Genomic DNA, 19,904 nt, shown 5'->3' on the forward strand with positions numbered 1-19,904 from the left:
AACTTAGGTCGAAATACAGGCCCCACAGTAGTTAAATTGCTTTTCTATGTCCACACTAGATGCCTTGTGTCAGTGGTGTGCATCCACCAATTTCCCTGTTAATGTAGGGGACTGGGGACTACATCAACTGTTGCTGCATTTCACAAGTTAGCAATGCAGTGTCCATGCTGACACTGTCGACCCAAGTGCTATGCCTAAGTGACACTTGCAGTGGACTGAAATACAAACTGAGTTAACATTCTTCAGCTTGGAGAGGGACTGCTTTCTTTGAACTACTGGACTCTGCAGAATGGTATCCTGAATAAGCTGAAATCAATGCTCTGGCTCTGAGCAGGTCAGAGTCATAGCATCATAGATTTTAAAGGTCAGAAGGGACCATTATGATAGTTTAGTCTGACCTCCTGCACAATGCAGGCCACAGAATCTCACCCTCCCACTCCTGTAACAAACCTCTAACCTATGTCTGAGCTACTGAAGTCCTCAAATTGTGGTTTAAAGACTTTGAGGTGCAGAGAGTCCCTGTGCCCCATGCTGCAGAGGAAGGCGAAAATCCCCCAGGGCCTCTGCCAATCTGCCCTGGAGGAAAATTCCTTCCTGACCCCAAATATGGTGATCAGCTGAACCCTCCGCATGTGGGCAATACTTGCCAGCCAGCCAGCCACCCAGGAAAGAATTCTCTGTAGTAACTCAGATCCTACCCATCTAACATCCCATTACAGACCATTGGGCATACCTACTGCTAATAGTTGAATATCAATTAATTGCCAAAATTAGGCTATCCTGTCATGTCATATCCCTTCCATAAACTTATCAAGCTTAGTCTTGAAGCCAGATATGTCTTTTGCCCCCACTGCTTCCCTTGGAAGGCTGTTCTAGAACTTCACTCCTCTGGTGGTTAGAAACCTTAGTCTAATTTCAAGTCTAAACTTCCTGATGGCCAGTTTATATCCATTTGTTCTTGTGTCCACATTGGTACTGATCTTAAATAATTCTTCCTCCGTGGTATATATTTATAGAGAGCAATCCTATCTCCCCATTGGTTAGGCTAAACAAGCCAAGCTCTTTGAGTCTCCTTTCATAAGACAGGTTTTCCATTCCTCAGATCATCCTAGTAGCCCTTCTCTGTACCTCTTTCATGTTTAAGAAAGATAATCCAAACTGGGAGACCAGAACTGCGCACAGTATTCCAGAGGAGGTCTCACCAGTGCCTTGTATAACAGTACTAACACCTCCTCATCTCTACTGGAAATACCTCGCTTGATGCATCCCAAGATCACACTAGCTTTTTTTCATGGCCAATGTGGCGGCTCATAGTCCTCCTGTGATCAACCATTACTCTGAGGTCCTTCTCTATTACTTCCAAGTGATGCATCCCCAGTTTATAACAAATTCTTAATCCCTGAATGCATGACCTTGCACGCTTCACTATTAAATTTAATCTTATTACTATTACTCCAGTTTACAAGGTCATCCAGATCTTCCTGTATGATATCCTGGTCCTTCTCTGTATTGGCAATACCTCCCAGCTTCATGTCATCCGCAAACTTTATTAGCACATTCCTGCTTTGTGTGCCAAGGTCAGTAATAAAATTGGTCCCAAAACCGATCCCTGAGGAACTCCACTAGTAACCTCCTTCCAGCCTGACACTTAGTCTTTCAGTGTGACCTGTTGTAGTCTCCCCTTTAACCAGTTCCTTATCCACCTTTCAATTTTCATATTGATTCCTGACACTTGAGCTCAAGTCTGTCCAAGCTGGTCTGAAAACAGGCAGCTTGCTTGATATCCTGGGTGCATAGGGGTGAAGAGTCTGATCCAGATAGCATAGCCTGCCCATGAATGGCTGAGGGTTGGGTCTGATGCACTGATTGTCTTGCTGGCTGTCACCATGGCCTGCTACAGCAGGATCAATGCAGTGGCTTTGCTAAGTCTAAGCTGAAGAACAGGATGGTTAAAATGAGGCAGTTGGGCTTCAGGTGTGGAAGACACCCCTACCTTACATGTGAATTTAAGGAGTGCCCTGGTTTAAGCAGTCAGCACTGAAGCCCTGAGAGTCCAGGGGCTGCCCTACATGCTGGCTCCAGTTTACATCTGGCCGTGGAAAGACACTGCAGGGCAATAAAATGAAGCCATGCCCAGGTCTTGGTTCTGCTCTTTATTTGCAGCCTCATAAGAAATTCTTTTGTAATTGAGGTATTGTCATATTAAAGCTCAGCCAGCAGTTGTCATGGAAACGTACACTGCCACCCTGGCTTGTTGCAGCCCTGTGATAGTGTTCATTCACATCTCTGGGGAGAGGCATAGATCTCTAGAGCTGGGGGCTGGGCACAGGTGTCTTCTGGTTTAGGCTACCACTAACAGGGCCAAAGAATTCCCTTACTCCTGTGAGGAGCCCTCTTGGCTGCTGGAGGGAAGTTGTACTTAAGCCATCAAACTCTGTAGAAGATTCTAAATGCAAGTTCCTATACTCTGAGGACTGCAAAGTGCTCTGTGTTCAAGCTGGCTTGGGGTTGCCTTCCGAAGACTGCCAGCAGTCTTCCTGAGATGCTGCTCATGCTGCAGGTGTGTGTGTGGGGGGGCACCCTTCTGCAGAAGGTAACTAAACCAAGCAGGGTTTTGTTGCGACTGCAAAGCTGTCAGGAATTTCACTTCCCTACTTCTTGGGGCAAGCTGCAGGGAGCCAAAACTAGCAGTGAAGTGAGTGGTGGAAGGGTAGAAGGTGGAGCCCCCTTGCAGTGGCTGAGAGAGGGTAGAGAAGCAGTTCCACAGCAGTGAGGGAGCCTTCTCTCTACCACAGCTGGGCTGAGTCCAGCTTAAAACATCACATAGCCAGAAACTGAGGTGACGGTTAGGTTCTCCCCACAGCCATGGTGGGGACAGCATCCTACCCTCTGCAGCTACTCTGCATGTGAGGGGATGGGCCTTACCATTCTGGTGTTCCTCTGGACTTGCTGGGGAGGAGAGTGCTCTCCTGTTGGTCTGTCTCACTTTCCTCAGGCTGTGCACTGATTGCAACTAGACCAGACCTTTAGCTGAACTTTTTCCAGTTTTAACCCCCTTCCTCTCAAGTATAGGTGCTCACTGACTCCTCCAGCAGGGCTTGGTCCATGACAGCACCCTTCAGGCATCCACAGAAGAGGCTTGGAGGTGCACTTGCATGGAAGTGCTCACCGAAAAGTCCCTTTCCCATGATGCACTCCTTCAAACCTGCCACTGGATGGTACTGGCCTCACCCCTGCTCATCAGGGCACCATGCGTCTGTTAATGGTCCAGCCAAGGAGAAGAACTGAATGGCTTGTCCAAGCTTTAACTCCAAATATATTGAGCCCTATTCTAACACTAGCTTTTTTCCCCATTGCTCAGCTGGTACGGCACTTCTACTTCCCTAAGCTCAAGCTGGCTCCCTTTGAAGCCTCAGCAACTTGCCGGCGGCTGTGTTACATGTGGTGGTTAAGGTATTTCAGATTGAAAGGTCCTGCCAGACTCCTCACTGCTGCACTGAAGTGAGCTGCAGCTCTTTGGTAGCACTTCCTCTCAGCAGGACTTCTTCTAAGCTACTGGGAAGAAATCCGATTGCCCAAGGCAGATGGGGAGGGTTCTTATTACTGCCTTTAAGTGGCAAGCAGACATCCCTAAGCTGTAGAGACCCCCCCATGATGGGGGAAGGGGAGGAATGGGCATTGGCCAAGTGTACTAGTTCATCTGCAGCCTCAGGCTGGGTCGTAATGTTCATAGAATACCTACTTGCAGTGTCTCAGAAGCCCATAAGGTGTGTCTAGCACTAGAGTAATCGCTTGCATAACTGTTGTAGCTATCAAAGCAATGTCTAGATTTGAGTGGAGAACCAAGTCTCCCTGCTGACAGAGCAAAAGCTCAAGTGACTCCCTTTCCCAGGCTCCCAGCTGGCTTGTTTCACAGCACAGACCCAGGTGACCACAGCTCATGATCCAAGATAATATGGCTACACTGCAAGGGCTACCATGGCCCAGCTGCAGTGCAGTAGCGGATAATTACTAGAGCAATGGAAGGGTTTCCTCTGTCACTGTAGCAAACCCACCTCCGAGGCAGCAGCAAGGTCAAGGGAAGAATTCTTCTGGCAGCCTAGCAGGATCTACAGTGGGCATTAGGCTGATCTAAGGGGCACAGAGGGCATGAAATTTTTCACAGCTCTGAGTGCTGGAGCTAGCCTGACCAAGTTCTACGTATAGACCAGACCTAAAGCTTTTTATAGCTGCAGTGGCTCTTCACTAGCCCATATTGAGAGGCTGACCCTGAAACTAGGGGCTGCATTGTTGCTATAGCTGTAGAATTCCCTTCCCAAAGAACTGTTCTAGAGACAGGATCTCCCCAAACTTTGCGTCTAGCTCCAAATTCCTGCTAAAGGACTGAGCAAAATCAAGCTGCTGTTCAGTGTTTCCAAGGTGTCCTTGGAAGCCTGTCTCTGGAGGCCGGCAGTGATGTGCATTGGCTGGCCTAGGCACAGTGATCAGCCCTGGAAGTCTGGTGGTGCCTCCTCCAAATGTGGTTCAGATAAACTTACAGTTGCTGACTTGCTTGAAACTTTCCTCCAGCCACGCTGAGTCACAGCTCAGCCACGCAAATGGCACTAGTTCTGTGTAAAGTGACTGGCTGCAGTGTTCATGGACTGGCAGGCTGCAGTTGAGGATCAAGGGAGAGTGTTAACTGGAAATCCTCTGGCAGATCTGATGCTCATGCAAGCAGAGGTTAGTTGGGCAGGTACCTGTCACAAGTCTGCTTGAGCTGAAATCCTAGTTCTTTGTGGTATGCTGGGAACTTGTGTGGAGCAGCTTAACTGCATGAAACTCTGCCCATCAGAGGACACTCCAGCATTGTCCCTCCCCACCATTGGGAGGGCAGTCTTCACTTGCCAGACGTGGCACTGCTTTTCTTTTCCATCTCAGTCAATGGTGGACTGGGACATTGATCCCAGGAGCCCTCCCTTGCTGTCAGTGCTGGACGCGCTGTAGACTAGCTCATGGTGTGATCAACTCTCTAGGCTGAGGCAGAAGTTGCATCCTTGAATCGCCGTATCCAGCTGGTAGAGGAGGAGTTGGACCGAGCCCAGGAGCGTCTTGCCACAGCTCTGCAGAAGCTGGAGGAGGCAGAGAAAGCTGCAGATGAGAGTGAAAGGTGAGCTGCATTACAGAAGCAGGAGGCTTCCGCAGATATCACTCTTCTCTGGCTCTACACTAGTATTGCAGATGTGTGGTGGAGGTGTTCTTGAATGTTAATGCAAAATAACATTGAACTCACCAGGTGTATCTGGATCTTGGGGTAAAGTGTGTAGTCTGGGAGACAGCTCCTCAGATGGCTGGTCAGACATCCCTTTAGATGTCTTTTCAGGTGTCCATCCTCTGCCCTGTCACAACCTCCAGCTTTATCCAGTCTTCGTGGTTTGCTCTTGGCAGGTCATGCTTTAGACTGCTGCTGCTTGGGCCCCATGGGTTTCTGTATTTTACCATGAGCATGGATGCTATTTAACCCATGTAGCAATCCTCCTTGCAGGCAAGGAGATCAGTCTCTTGCCTCTACGCTTTCTCTGTATAAAAAAAGATTAACATTGTGGGTGGGGCTTTAGGCCAAGTGTACATGGGTGAGCTTACAGCAGCACAGCTGTAAGGTTGCTTGTGTAGCCCTCTGTGCTGATGGGAGAGCTCTCCCATTAACATAACGGAGCTACTACCACTTGGTGAGCTGGCTGTCAGCAGGAGAAGCTCTCCTGCCGACAGGGCTGTGCACACTACTATTTATGCCAGCAAAGCTGTTTAGCACGCTGTATTTTTTCACACCCTGGAGAGAAGCTTTGCTGACATAAGTGGTAGTGTAGACATGGCCTGAGACTCTCCAGAGATGTTATCTGAGACTGAATTGTAACATTGGTGGATGAGGGTGAACTTCCTTCTGAACCCTAATATGTAGAGTAGGTATAAACCCTGATTGCAGTCAGCCCTGCTTCAAGAACACTTTCATAAAGGTGCTGTAGTGTATAATATGCCAATTTAAGGTCACAGTTCTGTTCATCACCTCCCTTCCTTTTGTCTTGGGCAGAGGCATGAAAGTGATTGAAAACAGAGCCCTGAAGGATGAAGAGAAGATGGAACTGCAGGAGATCCAGCTCAAGGAGGCCAAGCATATTGCAGAAGAGGCTGACAGGAAATATGAGGAGGTGAGGCTCTCAAAGCTATCTTGCCCCTCTTGGCTTCACCCAGGTGCAAGGTAGCTCTCCTAATGGATCCTGTTGTCCAAAGTGCTCTCCTGAGTGAGAGTAGGAGTTGGTTTTTCACTCAGCTGAGATCATGCCATCCTTTCCTTGTAAGGAAACTGGCCAGCTGGGCTTCAGGACAGCAGTCCATTGTGAGCTCCTTCCCGAAGAATGAATCTCTTGCCTTATCAACTATCTGTGGCTTTCTCTCCTCCAGGTTGCCCGGAAACTGGTGATCATTGAAGGAGACTTGGAGCGCACTGAGGAGAGGGCTGAGCTTGCAGAGTCGTGAGTATTTTGCCTTGGACCTCCTCTGCATGACTCCCTCTGCATGGGAACTAACATGACTGAAACCTCCCAAACCTTGTTAAACAAGGCCTGAAGTGTGGGCTGAGGTTTAGTTCTTCTGCCAAAGGAGCTGTTACTTCCTTGATCTCTCACTCCTACCAGGGGAAAATCAACATTTGGGGGCATGGAGTGCAATATGCATATCACAATCAAATGTTTGCCTTGTAGTGGATATGTCCATTCTCTTTGCATGGAGTGACTTTGTACCTACAGGATCAGAAGGTCCCTCTCAGCCTAGTTCTTTTCACCAGCACTGCTTTGTTGGTCAATAGAGCAGCTGGTGTCTACTAGCTTATCTTTAAATTGATGTGGGAAACTGAGGCACATACACAATGCAACCTACTGCAAAGGCCCTCTGGACAGGGAATTAAAGCAGCCCATGGAACCATAGAATATCCATGCCTGAGTCTGATCTGGCTTCTAAGATCCTATCAAGAAGTATTAGAGACTCTTGAACAGAGCATTGCTGAGTAGCTGGCTAGTTTCTATCCAGAACACGAAGAGATGCAGTGTAAGGGCTTTTATTTCCTCAAGCGTGGCTGCTCTAATTCCTCTTTGAGGGGGAAGTGAGAGCCTTTCCGTTGCATCTTTTAGGCCTTGTATAACAAAGTCACTTGCTTGCATGTACAGCAAGTGTAGTTGTGCTTCCCACCCAGATGTGCATGTCGTGACCATGACTTTTCTTTGTTTTTCCCCTTCCCTTCCCTCTTTTTTGCTCGGCTTTGTTTGTGATGCTGCTGCTCCTTTTGACCTTTGCCCCCCTTGCCTTGCTTGTGCCATCGTGTGATCGTCCTTAACAGTCGTTGCCGGGAATTGGATGAACAGATTCGATTGATGGACCAGAATGTGAAGTGTCTGGCTGTTGCTGAAGAAAAGGTACTAACCCTTCAAGTGTCAAACAGGTCTTATGGCCTCCTCATCACACTCCTGCCCTCTGCTCCTTAATAGCATTTCTCTCCTTCATTTCTCACTTCTGGAATGCTCCAGTCTCTCCTGCTGACTGACAGACCTCCCTTTCTCTGAGCAGGTGGCAGCTGCAGCTGCCCCATAGTAGAACAGCTTCCCTCCCCACAGCGTACTTATTAATGTTCAGTTTTTTACATGTGAGCCTTTGGGTCCAGCATGAATCTGCATCCAGCTGCTCAGTTTTAAGGCCTTGCTATTGCTGTAGTGTGGACAAGGCACTAAGAATAGGTGTCTGTAGTCAGTGCCTGTGTGGGTGTTCGCTTCATACAAAGCTGCTTCTAAACTCTCCTGACAGCCTGGAAGTGAAATCCCACCTGTCACTTGAGATCTGGCTCCTAAATAGCTCTCCAGTCTCCTCTGCACATGGATTCACTTTTTTCATCTCTCCTGTGTTGTCTCCCTCCCACTTTTCTTTCCTTCTCTCCTGCCTTTTGTAAAACCTCCACAGTAAATGTTCCGAGCTGGAGGAGGAGCTGAAGAATGTCACCAACAATCTCAAGTCTCTTGAGGCTCAGGCTGAGAAGGTAGGCCTGCCTTGCAAAGGGCCAGAAGCCTGCAGGCACTCCTGCATGGGCCTCTGACTAAAGAGCACCCAGTGAGATGGGAATGCTCCCTGGTCTGTGGAACTTGTAATGGCCTTAGCATGAGGCTGAGTTGTTACAGAATCAGTCTGCATGTCCTTGGGAGCTGCAGACATGGGCGTGCCAATGGTTTGAAGTGCAGAGCTAGTAGTCATGAGTGTCTGTCTGACTCCCTGTCTCTAGAGACAAGGTGGGTGAGGTAATCTCCCATTGGTCCAATGTCTGTTGGTGTATGTGGTGGTGGTGGTCATTGTCTTAAGCTGTTCCAAGGTTGGGGCGGGGAAGCTTCACAGGCAACATGAGTATAAGGCATTGGCTGCCTGGCTGTGAAGCAGACTTATTCATCCATGTGCCTAATGCTGAATATCAGACACATGGGTCTGGGGTTTGGTTTCCTAACCACCTCCTGGTGGATAAGCATGGTGTGAATTACAGTCCTGAGCCAGACTCCCTGTGGCTGGCCCATTTGGTGCAACATCTTTAGGAAGGAATTTTGTGTTGTGGTACAAGAGTGAGCCTCTAACCTCCCCTCTGCAGCTGAGGTCTGGACTTAGTGACTCTCAGATTTCAGGACCTATTTGTGGGAGGTGGTTAATAGCAGTTAGTGGCACTGGGATTTGACTCTCTGCCTCTTCCACAGTACTCTCAAAAAGAGGATAAATATGAAGAGGAGATTAAGATCCTGACAGACAAACTTAAAGAGGTGAGTGGCCACTTCTCCAGGGTCTGAAAGCATGTTCCCAGGGGTGTGGGATTTGGATAAACCTCTTGATAGGGGCTGTCAGCCACCAGAGTCGGGATGCCAGGACCAGGGCACCTCATTCTGAGGCTGGCCACACTAGCTTGACTTCACTGTGGTAGACTCCTCCTAGATCAGTCTCATGGGCCCCATGTGTCTACAGATGCAAAGTGAAGAACCACTGACTAGTTCGGTATTGATTGGCTGTTTTCTGTCAGGCGGAGACCCGTGCAGAATTTGCTGAACGATCAGTAGCCAAACTGGAGAAGACCATTGATGACTTGGAAGGTATGTTTTGGGGACTGGGGTGTCAAATGAAACCTAGGGAGTGGCAAAGATCACTCAGATGGGCCAGCTGAGTTTATTGCCCAAGATGCCATGGGGCATGGGTGGTGCTGGAGCTTATGGGAGGGAGCTGACAGGCTACCCCTGATCAGAATCTTCTTGATTACTCACTTCATGGGCATGGCCTGTTCTGGTTCAGCTAGCTGGCTGTCAAGTGGTGTGAGCTGAAGCTAGAGCTGCTGAGTCAGACTCTGGACCTGGTATTTACTGTTAAACAACCCAGCTCAGTCTCTGCACTGAGGCTGAATAAGTGTTGCTGTAACATGTTCCTAGATTACTGCTTGGCACTCAGGTGTCACCTGGCCACTCCAGACTAAGCAACTGGGATTTCCATGCATTTTGTTGCTTAAAAGGCATTTGTATAGCCAGGATAACTCATTCTTGAGTCTGAAATTTCTGGAGTGGGATTGGGAAAACCTTTTGTAAGGTGTCCTGAGAACCTCAGGTAGGGGACAGTAAGATGTTTGTCAGGCTAGTGTAGCTGAAACCCATGGTATAGGTTTTTATAACTAGGTACAAGCAAGTAGTCGTACAAGACCCACTAAGCCTTGGTTTAGGTGGTGCCAACCATGGAGTATAGCAACTTCCAACACATGAAATGGCTCTCTGGTCTTCAGCCCTACCCTAAAACCCATTTAAATTCCTCTTTTGAAAAGTCATAGTTGAGGTTTCATCTGTCTTGAAGGGTGGTGGAAGGCCACGACTCAACCTGCCCTGACCCAATGACTTAAGCAGTCTGGGTCTCCTGTTGATTCCCTAGCTTTTGGTAGCTCAAAATGGTGAAGACTTTGGTCTAACAAGCTCTGATGTAGCCAAGAAGCTAGACTCTTGCAAAGATAGCTTCAGTCTAGAAATCATGCTGTCAGCACAGTGAATACTACCACCTGAGCTGTACTTTCAGCCACAAACAGATCTAGATGTTTTATGGTAAGCCAGTTAAGCCTTCCATGGGATAACTTCATTACAACAACTGCAAAAATATTTGTTGCATGCTCTGCTTGAAACATTGATCATGAGACAGTTGGCTCTGATCTACAAGCCTGCTGAAGTGACAGTTTAAGACTGAGCAAGACATGGTCCTCTGGGCACTCTGTGGAATAACATAACAGCTGTACTGTAGCCAGAAGTCCTATTCCCTTGGAATTAAGTGGAGCTGGCAAGATCAGTACTAAAACTCTCATAAGACTGGATTCCAAGCCTCCAATTAAGGCAGGTAACACAGGTGTAGTTTGCATGCTAGGATTTTTCCTGTTAATTGTACATGCTCTCTCTGTAATGGGAATTCCCTACATCTTTAGACTAGATGACTAAAGCCACTAAGCATGGTAACCTTGGAGTTTCCTATTGAAACTGAGATGAAAATACCTACTTAACTGATCTCTGTCCTCTAGCTCAGGAAACCAGTTCAGCTCCCCCACAAAATGGGGGGGGTTCTTGCTTCATTGCTTAAACCTCTCATCATTGGTTACTGCAGATCCAGTCAGGCAGGTGACCATTGTGAGTCAACACATCTTAAGTTGCCTTGTTTTGAAGTTATTGGCCCTTTTCTCCTCAAGGAACCTGTATCTGTAACCTGCAAGGCACTTCTTGATTAAACTAGACCAAACCTGGGTCCTGTCTCTAAACAAAATCGATAGATGGGTTCCTAACTACATTGAGTTGCAGCTCTTTCACCTCTGACTTCATTTTCTCCTGTTCCTGGATTCCATGCTGCATTTCCTGCCTCTGGGTATTTGGACTATATTCCTCCTGCCTTTCTTATTGGTTTTTCCCTTTGTTCTCCTCCAAACCTCTTTAGATGAACTCTATGCACAGAAACTGAAGTACAAAGCTATTAGTGAGGAATTGGACCACGCCCTCAATGATATGACTTCCATGTAAATATCAGCTGGCTGTGGTGTGGGGTTTGCCTCTGCTTGAGCAGGCTAAACAGCCAGAACTTGCTTGGTTTGCTGTGATTGATAGACTGGCTATGGAGATAATTTACATGGATGGGTAGTGTTTCCTGCAGGTCTCTGCCTCTAGATTAATGCAGTGGTGTCTGTCAGCATGCTGTGACTAACTCTTGAGTTAGATTATTGTGATGTGCATGAACAATACTAGTATGATGCAGTGCTAGCTGGGAATGAAACGGGATGGGTGTGAATCCATTTAATTTGTGCCAAGTAATGCAGTTCCCAGTTACTCAGAGAAGGCTTCCTGCAGGAGTGACAATGTGTCATTGTTTTGCAAGATCTAGTGTGGCAGAAGCTGCAGTTAGTGCTAGTCAAATCTCAGGGATACATGATCCTGGGATTAAGATCCATAAACTACTCTAGAAATAGCCAAAACTAGTTTGTTACTCTAGCTTTGACTTGTGGACTCTGCATGCTCCCTTGCCCACTAACCAAGGAAGGGGCTGATATTCACTCAGAAGTAAGCATCCTTGTTTCTAACATCTGAAAACTCCATAAACCCAGTTTGCTGTGTACAAAGCCTTAAGGGCCTCTTAAAACAAGTGTCTCCTTCTCTATTTCATACAGATAAATCTGATTCCAAACTCCACTTAGGATTTGCCTCTGCTTGGTGGCTTGTTCTGCATCTGCACTCTTCACTATGCTCTTTCTGCTACTCTCTGAATTCCAGTGCCCTTGTCCAGTTAGGCTGTATGCAGGGCATCCCTGGGAATAAACACTGAATGCACTGAAACTCAGGAGCAGTTGTGCTGCATTTGCCCTCAAACAAAGCTTCCTCTGTATGACCTATTGTGCCAGACACTGCTGTGCTCAGAGGGGCTGCTGTTTCAGTATGTCTGGGTACAGGGGCTGAATGTAGCAGGGGGTGTTTTTGTTATCTGCATATTTCATGTAGAGTCATAAAGCTCCTTTTGTACTTCCTATTGCTTGAGCATGATGTCACTCTAAGGAACAACTTGATGTATACATTGGTAATGAGTGAAATGGCTGGTGCTGCTGAGCCATGGATTTCTGGACTTGCTGCCTGATGGTAACAGTTTGTTGCCTCCAGGCCCATATAACTCTCCCGTGTCCATGGAATATATAGACATTGATGCAAGAAGTTCTTCCTTCTGCTGTTTGTTCTTGGCTCACATGTCTGAATTGCATATCTGCAAACAATACAAAGTGCTGAGTGCTCCGAACGACTGAATGGTTCCTTGGAGTTGTAGTAGGAAATCTGAAGCTGCATTTGTATCCTGGTCTTGGTAGTTAATGGCTTTATCACACCTGATTCCCCTTTAGGATGCAGTCAGCATTGGGGCAATCAAATGCTGGCTCACTGTAAAGTCACTGTGTACACCTTGTCTGATTTACCCTGGTCAGTGATCCACTTGGCTGGATGCAGAAGCTAACACACGTAGGAAAGCACATCTAGGAATTCCAGCTGGACAGGGTTGGTCAGATGCTGAAGCTGTACCAGTAGCGGCACTGAATTTTACTTGTGTGGAGACCAAGATCCTGGTTTCTGTCGTGCACAATGCCCGTCTGAGGGGTGTAGAAGCAATGTCGGAAATCCGTACATGCCTCTTGGCCAAAGTGCTTGGACTGCAGATATGGGGGAGTGTGGTGCTGGGTTCACAGCTGGTGGTAGGAACCAATCCTAGAACCAGTCATGCTGCATAAAGACAGGTCATTTGACTTGCACAAGTTACTAGAACTTTTGGGGATTATGAACACTACCCAGGTTGACATAATCGTGTCTGTGGCTCACCAAATCTCTCTCCTTTCCTGTTCCTCAAATTTTCACTTTGTCCTGGAAGTCCTGGTGTAAAGTCCAAACATAACCCTTCATGAGCCAGATCTTGGAAACTGAGGCTATGTACTCTGTAGTTCAGAAGACTTCCCCAGCCTGCTCTCACTTTACTCTACTCTTCAGCTATGTAGCCCCTTCCAGTTCACTCAGCTGGCTTACAGCAGCTCCCAGTCAGGATGGTACCATTGCAAGGAGCTGTGCAAACACAGTAAGAGTCGCTGCCCTGAAAAGGCTACATGCTGACTTGTTGGGAAGCAGCTGTAGTGGCTTGAAGCTCTGAGATGCTGAAGTTTGCCTGTTGCATCATATGAAGACATTGGCACTTGTAACCTTCATGGAAGCCACCTTTAGCATTTCTCAAACACATTTCCAACCACCCCAGTGTAATAAAGCACAAGTAACTAGTCATCACACTGAAATCTTTGCCCTTGGAAACATTCCCCACTTGTCTGTCACCACTCCTGAAGGGATGAGGTTCAAAGTGCCATTGCTTCCTGCCCTTGAACTAAACATTCTCACTTTGGGCTGGGAGGCCAAGAAACCGCCACTTCCAATAAATTGTATTGAAATAAACAGCTCTAAGTAGTTCCCCTGGGGTCTGACTTTTCAATGTAAATTGAAACCTCCAGGGACTGGGGTGTCAGCAGGCCCCCTTCCGGCCAGTCATGCTAGATAACACCTGCCAGTAGTGTTCTGAATGGATGCTTGGGTGCTGCAATTCCTGACCTGGGGTTGTGAAAGCTTTGAGGCCCAACCAGCTTGGTTGGCACATGCACAGGCAGGCTGACATGAGGACTAGGCTCAGCAGCTCTCCCCAGAGTGGTCAGTGGAGGAAGTGACTGAAAGCCACCTGCAATGCTGGTCAGAGCCTCAAGGCCACCCTTGCAAGGCTGGGGGTGTTTCATACCAGTCTAGCTGAAATCATGGGCTCAAGAACAAGTGCTGTCTAGCTACTGGATTCTCCTCCCTGGGGTCTAGGCAGTAAATAAATGTGGGGGAGGAATCCATTTGGTTCCTCCCTCTGCTCCCCAGTATGGAGATGACTCCGGCAGTTGCCATAAAGCCCTTCTCTGGCTCCACCACTGAAGGCCACAGGCAGTTACACTCAGACTGGCATTACATGTTCATGCTTTGCTCACCAGGGTGACCAGTCTGCCCAACCAAGGGCTGAAGTGACTGCCTGTTCTGTTTCAAGGCAGTCTGGGCTCCTGGCAGAGTGGGTCCCAGCTCCCCCTCCTCTGAGAAAGGGGTGTCAGTGTGCTGGGACCTGTAGTCTAGGCTCTATTAGAGGCCCCCTCTAGAATACCATAGCATTCAGAGCACACAGCAAACACAGCCCTGCTCCCAGAAATCTTGTCATGGGGGAACTGGCTGTATTGGTTCCAGGTGTGGCGTCTATAGAGGCTCCGATTAACTAAAACTGGGAGGTTCTTGTGCTACTGCCATCTGCTGGTCCAAGTGCCTGGGTACTGGGGACCACCACAATGGCTGTCCAGGCCAGAGCCATTATGAAACAGTCTCCGTGGTCTTGATGGCCTAACATTAGGCTGAAGATTAACTAGCTCAAAGAGCAGTTTGAGGGCAGAGAACACCTGTAAACACCTAGAACAGTTCCCCCGAAGCATGTTGCTTGATTCAGGAGGTGAGCAAGAGGATAGCTAGTGACTTCCCCCTGACCCCAGGATGCTGACAGGAACCTGGAATTCCATTCTCAAGGTGGGGTTTCAGTGGGGCTAGGAGGAGCTTGCCATTGTCAGGCCTGCTGACTTGCCTCTTTGCAAGAGCTACATTTTAAGGGCCTGCACTTGTATAAGCTAGCAGCTTCTACTGACCAGTATACACCTGTGTGATCTTAATGGTACAGTGCAGCTGAACAAAACCATGCCCCCTCCATCCTTCCTTCCCCCAGCAAGAGGGAGTACTGGGAGCACAGGAGTCCCTTGAGGCAGTCTATCAAGAGATGACTGTCCTGTGTGTGGGGTGGGAAGGTGTTTAATCAGAGGGACTCAAGAAAGCAGTGAGCGAAGGCTGTTAGGTTACTGGGAAGGACCTATGCCTGAGCTGGGCTCTCGCTACCCACGGGACCAGTCTGGTGGTTAGCTTGGCTAGTTGTGCTCTGATAGCACATAGCTTTGGAGCCCGCTGGTCTGGTTTTGGAAAGTTGGCAGGCTCCCATGAACTGGCTGCTGCTTGAGAAGATAGGAGACTTCCAGCATCTCAGTCTGTGGTGCTGCTGGGTGCAGGGCTGGCAGGTCTCCCTTGGCACTTCTGTGGTGGATCATCCTGCTATTGGTCCTGGGATCTACCTCTGCTCCTCAGTTAGCTTTGAAAGCAGATGAGGCTTTTGGTCCTGTGTCCATGTTATAAACCCATCATGAGTTGCTAAGCATGACTTACTGGCAAAGTCATGGACCGTGACTGCTGTCCTGCATCCTTTCTGAGGGATACTGGGGAGCTGCCAGTGCTCATCAGTTTCTGGTCACATGGCTGCACTGTAAGCAAATGGGGTTGCCTGAGTGCTAGTCTTGATCTAGCCATGTCCTTCCTGAATTGTTCAGAGTCCAAAGGGTGTATCCAAAGGCTCTCCTGTTCCTGGGCATAAAGAACACCCATTACCCTTCAGGCTTCATTTTCCAGGGACAATCCATCTTCCTTCCTGTGCCTCCATAAGCCCTCAATAGGACTCCTACTCTGGCCACACTTGGCTTCTACCACAGGCTTTCTGAGCTGAAAAGCAAGTCAGCAGTGCTGGTCTCCTGTCTCCATGCCTCCGTCCGTAAAAACAAGCTGTGACTTATCTCTAAGCCCCACATGTTAGGGACAGGTTGTATGACTTGCTCATCTTGGTACTCTACTAACCTTCCCTTTCTCTCTTTTTCTCTCTTCCTCTTGTTTCCCCTAATCCTCCTGTTGCTGATGCAGAGCGCCTGTACAGCCAGCTTGAGAAAAATCGCCTGCTCTCTAACGAGCTGAAGTTAACGCTGCATGATCTGTGTGACTGAGAAGGTGGCCCACTAATGACACTAAACAAGCTTATTTGAGCACCAGGGCTGTGGACCACAGTGAAATCTGATCATTCTTAACAGACTGGCAGATTAGCAGATTTTGTGCAATTACTGCTATTTAACGAGGCAGCTAAAGTCTATCCTCTAATGTACTTATTTTTTTCAAAGGTAACCTGTTCTCCATGCCTAACCCTCCCCAGGCGTGTAATTCCTCCTGGTTCTGATCAGTCTGGGCAGTCTCACTCCACTAGTGCCACAGGGAGTCCCTGGGGGCTGCTGCTCTGGCTCCCTCATCCAACTGTGATGTGGGGGCTGGCTACATTGGAGACCAATCTGTTAGATGAGTTGATGTAGAAGCTGCTTTTGACAATATCCGATGTCTGTAAGTGCTGTGGCTGACCACCTTACTATATGCTGAATGTCTGTAGGATCTCCTGCTGCATGGATTGATGGCTGTTTCTGATGATGATAAACCACTGGCCTTGTGGTCTGTAAGACAAAATGCAAACCTGTGCTGCTTGAATAAAGCCAAGCTCCATTCAGAAGGCCTGTGGAGAAGCCTGGTTACTGTTAAGACCACATGGCCTGGGGTGTGGAGAGGCATCTTGGGAGTGAGCTGCTGTTGTCCAAGGACTTACTGAGTTGGAGGCTGTGGCTGCAGCCACTGTAATGGCAAGCATGCGTAAGCTTGGAAATACCCCCCCTTGAGAGCCTGCTTGGGAAAAGCCCACAGATCCTGCAGTCCGTGTGTGTCTTGGGCAGAGCTGCCTCTGGAGTCTCTAGCAAGGTGCCATGCCTTGCCCTCACTGCATCACTTCTGGACTGCCCTGAAGGTCCAAGTAATGCACACAATTTCTCTTGCCACTCAGCAGTGATTACACTTTATGGAGACCCTAGGTTTGTGTACAGCAGTGGGGGTAAGTGGGCAGCCTGTTTCAAGCTGTCTAAAAAGCAAACAGCTCGACAGCTTGTGAAGGGGTCCTGCATGTTGGTATGTCAGGGCCACCCTTGGAATAAGGCTGATCCAGGTCAGCTGTGGGGGATCGACTTTCCTGGCTTCTGAAACACGTTTTTAGCCTCCAGGGCAGACCAGCATCCCATGGTCTTGCTAGCCCGCTGTTGACCTAGACTAGTCTCTCTCTCCTTCCTCAAGCACTCCCCCCCCCCCCCCCCCCCCCCCCCCAAGAGTCTGGCTATTAGCAGGTGGTCCCATGACCTTTCTGACCAGGCTTTTAACATCTGCCAGTGATCACCTGGAGGGGGACCGGTTAGTCTGGCTGAAAGGGATTGCTCATTATGTTTTGACTTGGGTTTGCAGCAGTCTCTGCACACTACCATTAGGCAAACAAAGCAACTCTCTGGGTTTTGAGATCTGGGAATGTAAGAGGCATACTACTGAAGCAATGGGAGATCTGGGGGAGGCTAGCTTCAGTCTGACACATCTGCATGCCAAGTTCTGACTCTGGAGATCTTGCTGCTCAGGAAGCGTCAGCATTTCAAGAGGCAGAGGCCGGGAACAACACTTTGAATTCCACAGCTTGTGGCTGCAAGTGGCCCTGTGTCCAAAGTCTAATGAGGAGCTGACCAAAGCAGTGTGCTGGGGGAAGAGTTAATGCAGGTCTCACCAGTCACATAGGTACAGCCCCGCTAACCTGTCTAACTCTTCCTCCCACTAGATAAACTGAAATCCACCAAAGAGGAGCATCTCTGCACACAAAGAATGCTGGACCAGACCCTGCTGGACCTGAACGACATGTAAAGGATCCCTGCCATCGCCTCTGCCCCACCCAGCGACTCGCTGGGGGCCAGCCCAGCCAGAGCTGCCCTTTAACCCCAAGGGTTACCTTCTCTTGCCAATTCAACCAAACCAACTTCTGCCAAGTCACCTGAGGGTTAAAGGTCACCAGGTTGGGCAGAGCCTTAAACAGCATCATTAAGGGAAATACAAACCAATGCAATAATGTCTGGAGAACGTGAGAGATGTACACATTTTGTAACTACCTTTTTTTGTAGCAACCATTGTAAACATTCCAAATAACTCTGGGGCTCACAAGCTGCACCTAAAAGAAGCTATTGGCTTTAAAATTTGATGTTGACCTCTTTAGCTCATCAGCTCTGGTCCCCTTTGCCTTGCTGCCAGGGAGAAGCAGAGGTGGGACAGTTCTGGCTCTGGCTGTTAAGTTCAAGTCGCCTGGCTAGGAATGCAGGGAGCCTTTCTGCTGGGCACTAATGCATCCTGTCAGAACAGGAACTCCTGCAGGAGCAGATGGCCCAAAAAGGGACATCCAGTTTCTCAGCCGTAAAGTTTCTCCTTGCATGGTAGAGCCGTTGGAGCAAAGAGGAGAGTGCTTTCTTTTTCTAAAAGACCAAACCTGTTCTCTTTGAACACTCATGAATGGAAGAATTAGTCACAGGGGCCTCTTGGCCCTGTGTGTGCCAGTCACACCCCTTTGGCCATTGACTAGAGAAGCAGCCCTCTAACTCATTGTTGCCACTGGGTTTGAATCTGCCTTCACTAAGTGCTATTGCACTGAGCTTTATCACTCATTGCTGATAAATTGTAACAGCTCATCTATAAAACTGCCTCTTGTGTGAAGAGCTTTGCTTATACTGAGGGGATCCCTTCAGTCCCCCTGTTACCCAGGAGTACTCTTATTGTCTTGAATTGGGTCCAAGCCACATTGCAGTGCACTGTTGAAGTTCTGTTTGTGAGGCACAGTAGTGAGATCTGCAAGAGGTTTGCATCGTGTAGCTTAGGCTTGAGAGAGGCTTGTTGGTTGTGGTGGTTTTAGGGGCCAGTTAGAGGACAACCTCTATCAAGTGTTTTGATACTAAAATTGACAATTGTCTTTTGAAATAAAAACCATTCCCGCCATGCTGGTTTTAGACATAATGGGCTTTGATTAAAATAAAGCTGCTCTACACCCATGGGCGCCGTTATGTTTAAGGATTGGGATGTGCATGAACTGGTCACTAGTTCTTCTGTCAACTGCAGCTGACCACAGCCCCATACAAAACTTCCAGTGGTGCTACTAGATGCTCAACTGATGCTCTGTAAGCTACTTCAGGGTCCCAGCTGACCTGGTGGGGAAGGGGGCACTTGGATACAGGTAAGCAGTTCAATGGACAATTAACTTCTTGCTTGCACCAGATAACCAGATGGTAACTGGGTGTAATGACTCTCTGCTCCTTTGCACCCAGACTCAGTAACTAAAGCAAGGTGCCAAACTAGACCTTGCCACAAGCGAGCTCTCTGGAAATGTAGCTACTTTACTCACGGCTACAGCAATGTATAATCATCTCTCTTTCCAAGGGCTGTATCTTCCACAGGGTTAAGCTTAGCCCCCTGCCCAAAAGCCTACCTTTTTTGGGTAACAAATCTGAGCTCATGTTATCTATCAAACCTTTTTCTCTTTTCAGGAGTTAAAGGAAGAAGTTCCTCTTTAAGGCAAGATAAACCAAAACCCACCACCCCTGCAAAACCTGTTCACATAGCTGATAAACACCATAAGGGACAGAGTCCAGCTCCCCTTGGAATATTTCCAACACCCGCTGCAAAAAAGGAAAGTCCAACTAGCCTTAGGGCAGGGAGTGGAACTACCTGATCCCTACTGCCAGAAGAAATGTTAACTAAAATGGCTGCTGTTTGCAGCTTTCTAGGTGCATGGCAGAGGACAGCTCTAGGCTCGTAAGAAAGTGTTGGGGTGAAGTATTGCTGTTTCAGTCTTTTTCCTTTTCCACAGAATAACTCATTTTGCATCCCATATAGAAATGCAGTGATCTGGGAAGCTGCTTTTCCCATCTGCATATCCCTTTTTACCTTTAATGTGTAGCCTAAACCCCTTCAAGAAATTTTGGGGGTGAGGATTTTAACTGATGGGGCTGCTTGTGCCAAATATTTTAAGCTAAAACAACTTGTTTCTTTCCTGAAACATGTAAATGTTTCTAG

At 48.1% G+C, this 19,904-nt stretch overlaps 1 protein-coding gene across 13 annotated transcripts in view; it reads left to right on the top strand.

Moving 5' to 3' along the window:
- Positions 1–18,830, top strand: part of TPM3 (tropomyosin 3) — a 35,570-nt gene extending 16,740 nt beyond the window's left edge. For 3 of the 13 annotated variants that reach the window (XM_048827946.2, XM_075122929.1, XM_048827951.2), the window contains 7 exons: positions 5,016–5,149; positions 6,068–6,185; positions 6,439–6,509; positions 7,984–8,059; positions 8,757–8,819; positions 9,074–9,143; positions 17,632–18,830. In XM_048827946.2, the coding sequence (XP_048683903.1) occupies positions 5,016–5,149; positions 6,068–6,185; positions 6,439–6,509; positions 7,984–8,059; positions 8,757–8,819; positions 9,074–9,143; positions 17,632–17,714 (615 nt within the window). In that variant the 3' untranslated portion in view covers positions 17,715–18,830. Of the gene's footprint in view, positions 1–5,015; positions 5,150–6,067; positions 6,186–6,438; positions 6,510–7,369; positions 7,446–7,983; positions 8,060–8,756; positions 8,820–9,073; positions 9,144–10,998; positions 11,078–15,872; positions 16,873–17,631 lie in introns of all 13 variants that reach the window. The other 10 variants (XR_007353600.2, XR_007353604.2, XR_007353599.2 and 7 more) reach the window with 5 other exon arrangements.
- The last annotated feature ends 1,074 nt before the right edge of the window (positions 18,831–19,904 follow it).

This window comes from Caretta caretta, chromosome 24 (assembly GCF_965140235.1).
Source record: "Caretta caretta isolate rCarCar2 chromosome 24, rCarCar1.hap1, whole genome shotgun sequence".
NCBI lineage: Eukaryota > Metazoa > Chordata > Testudines > Cheloniidae > Caretta > Caretta caretta.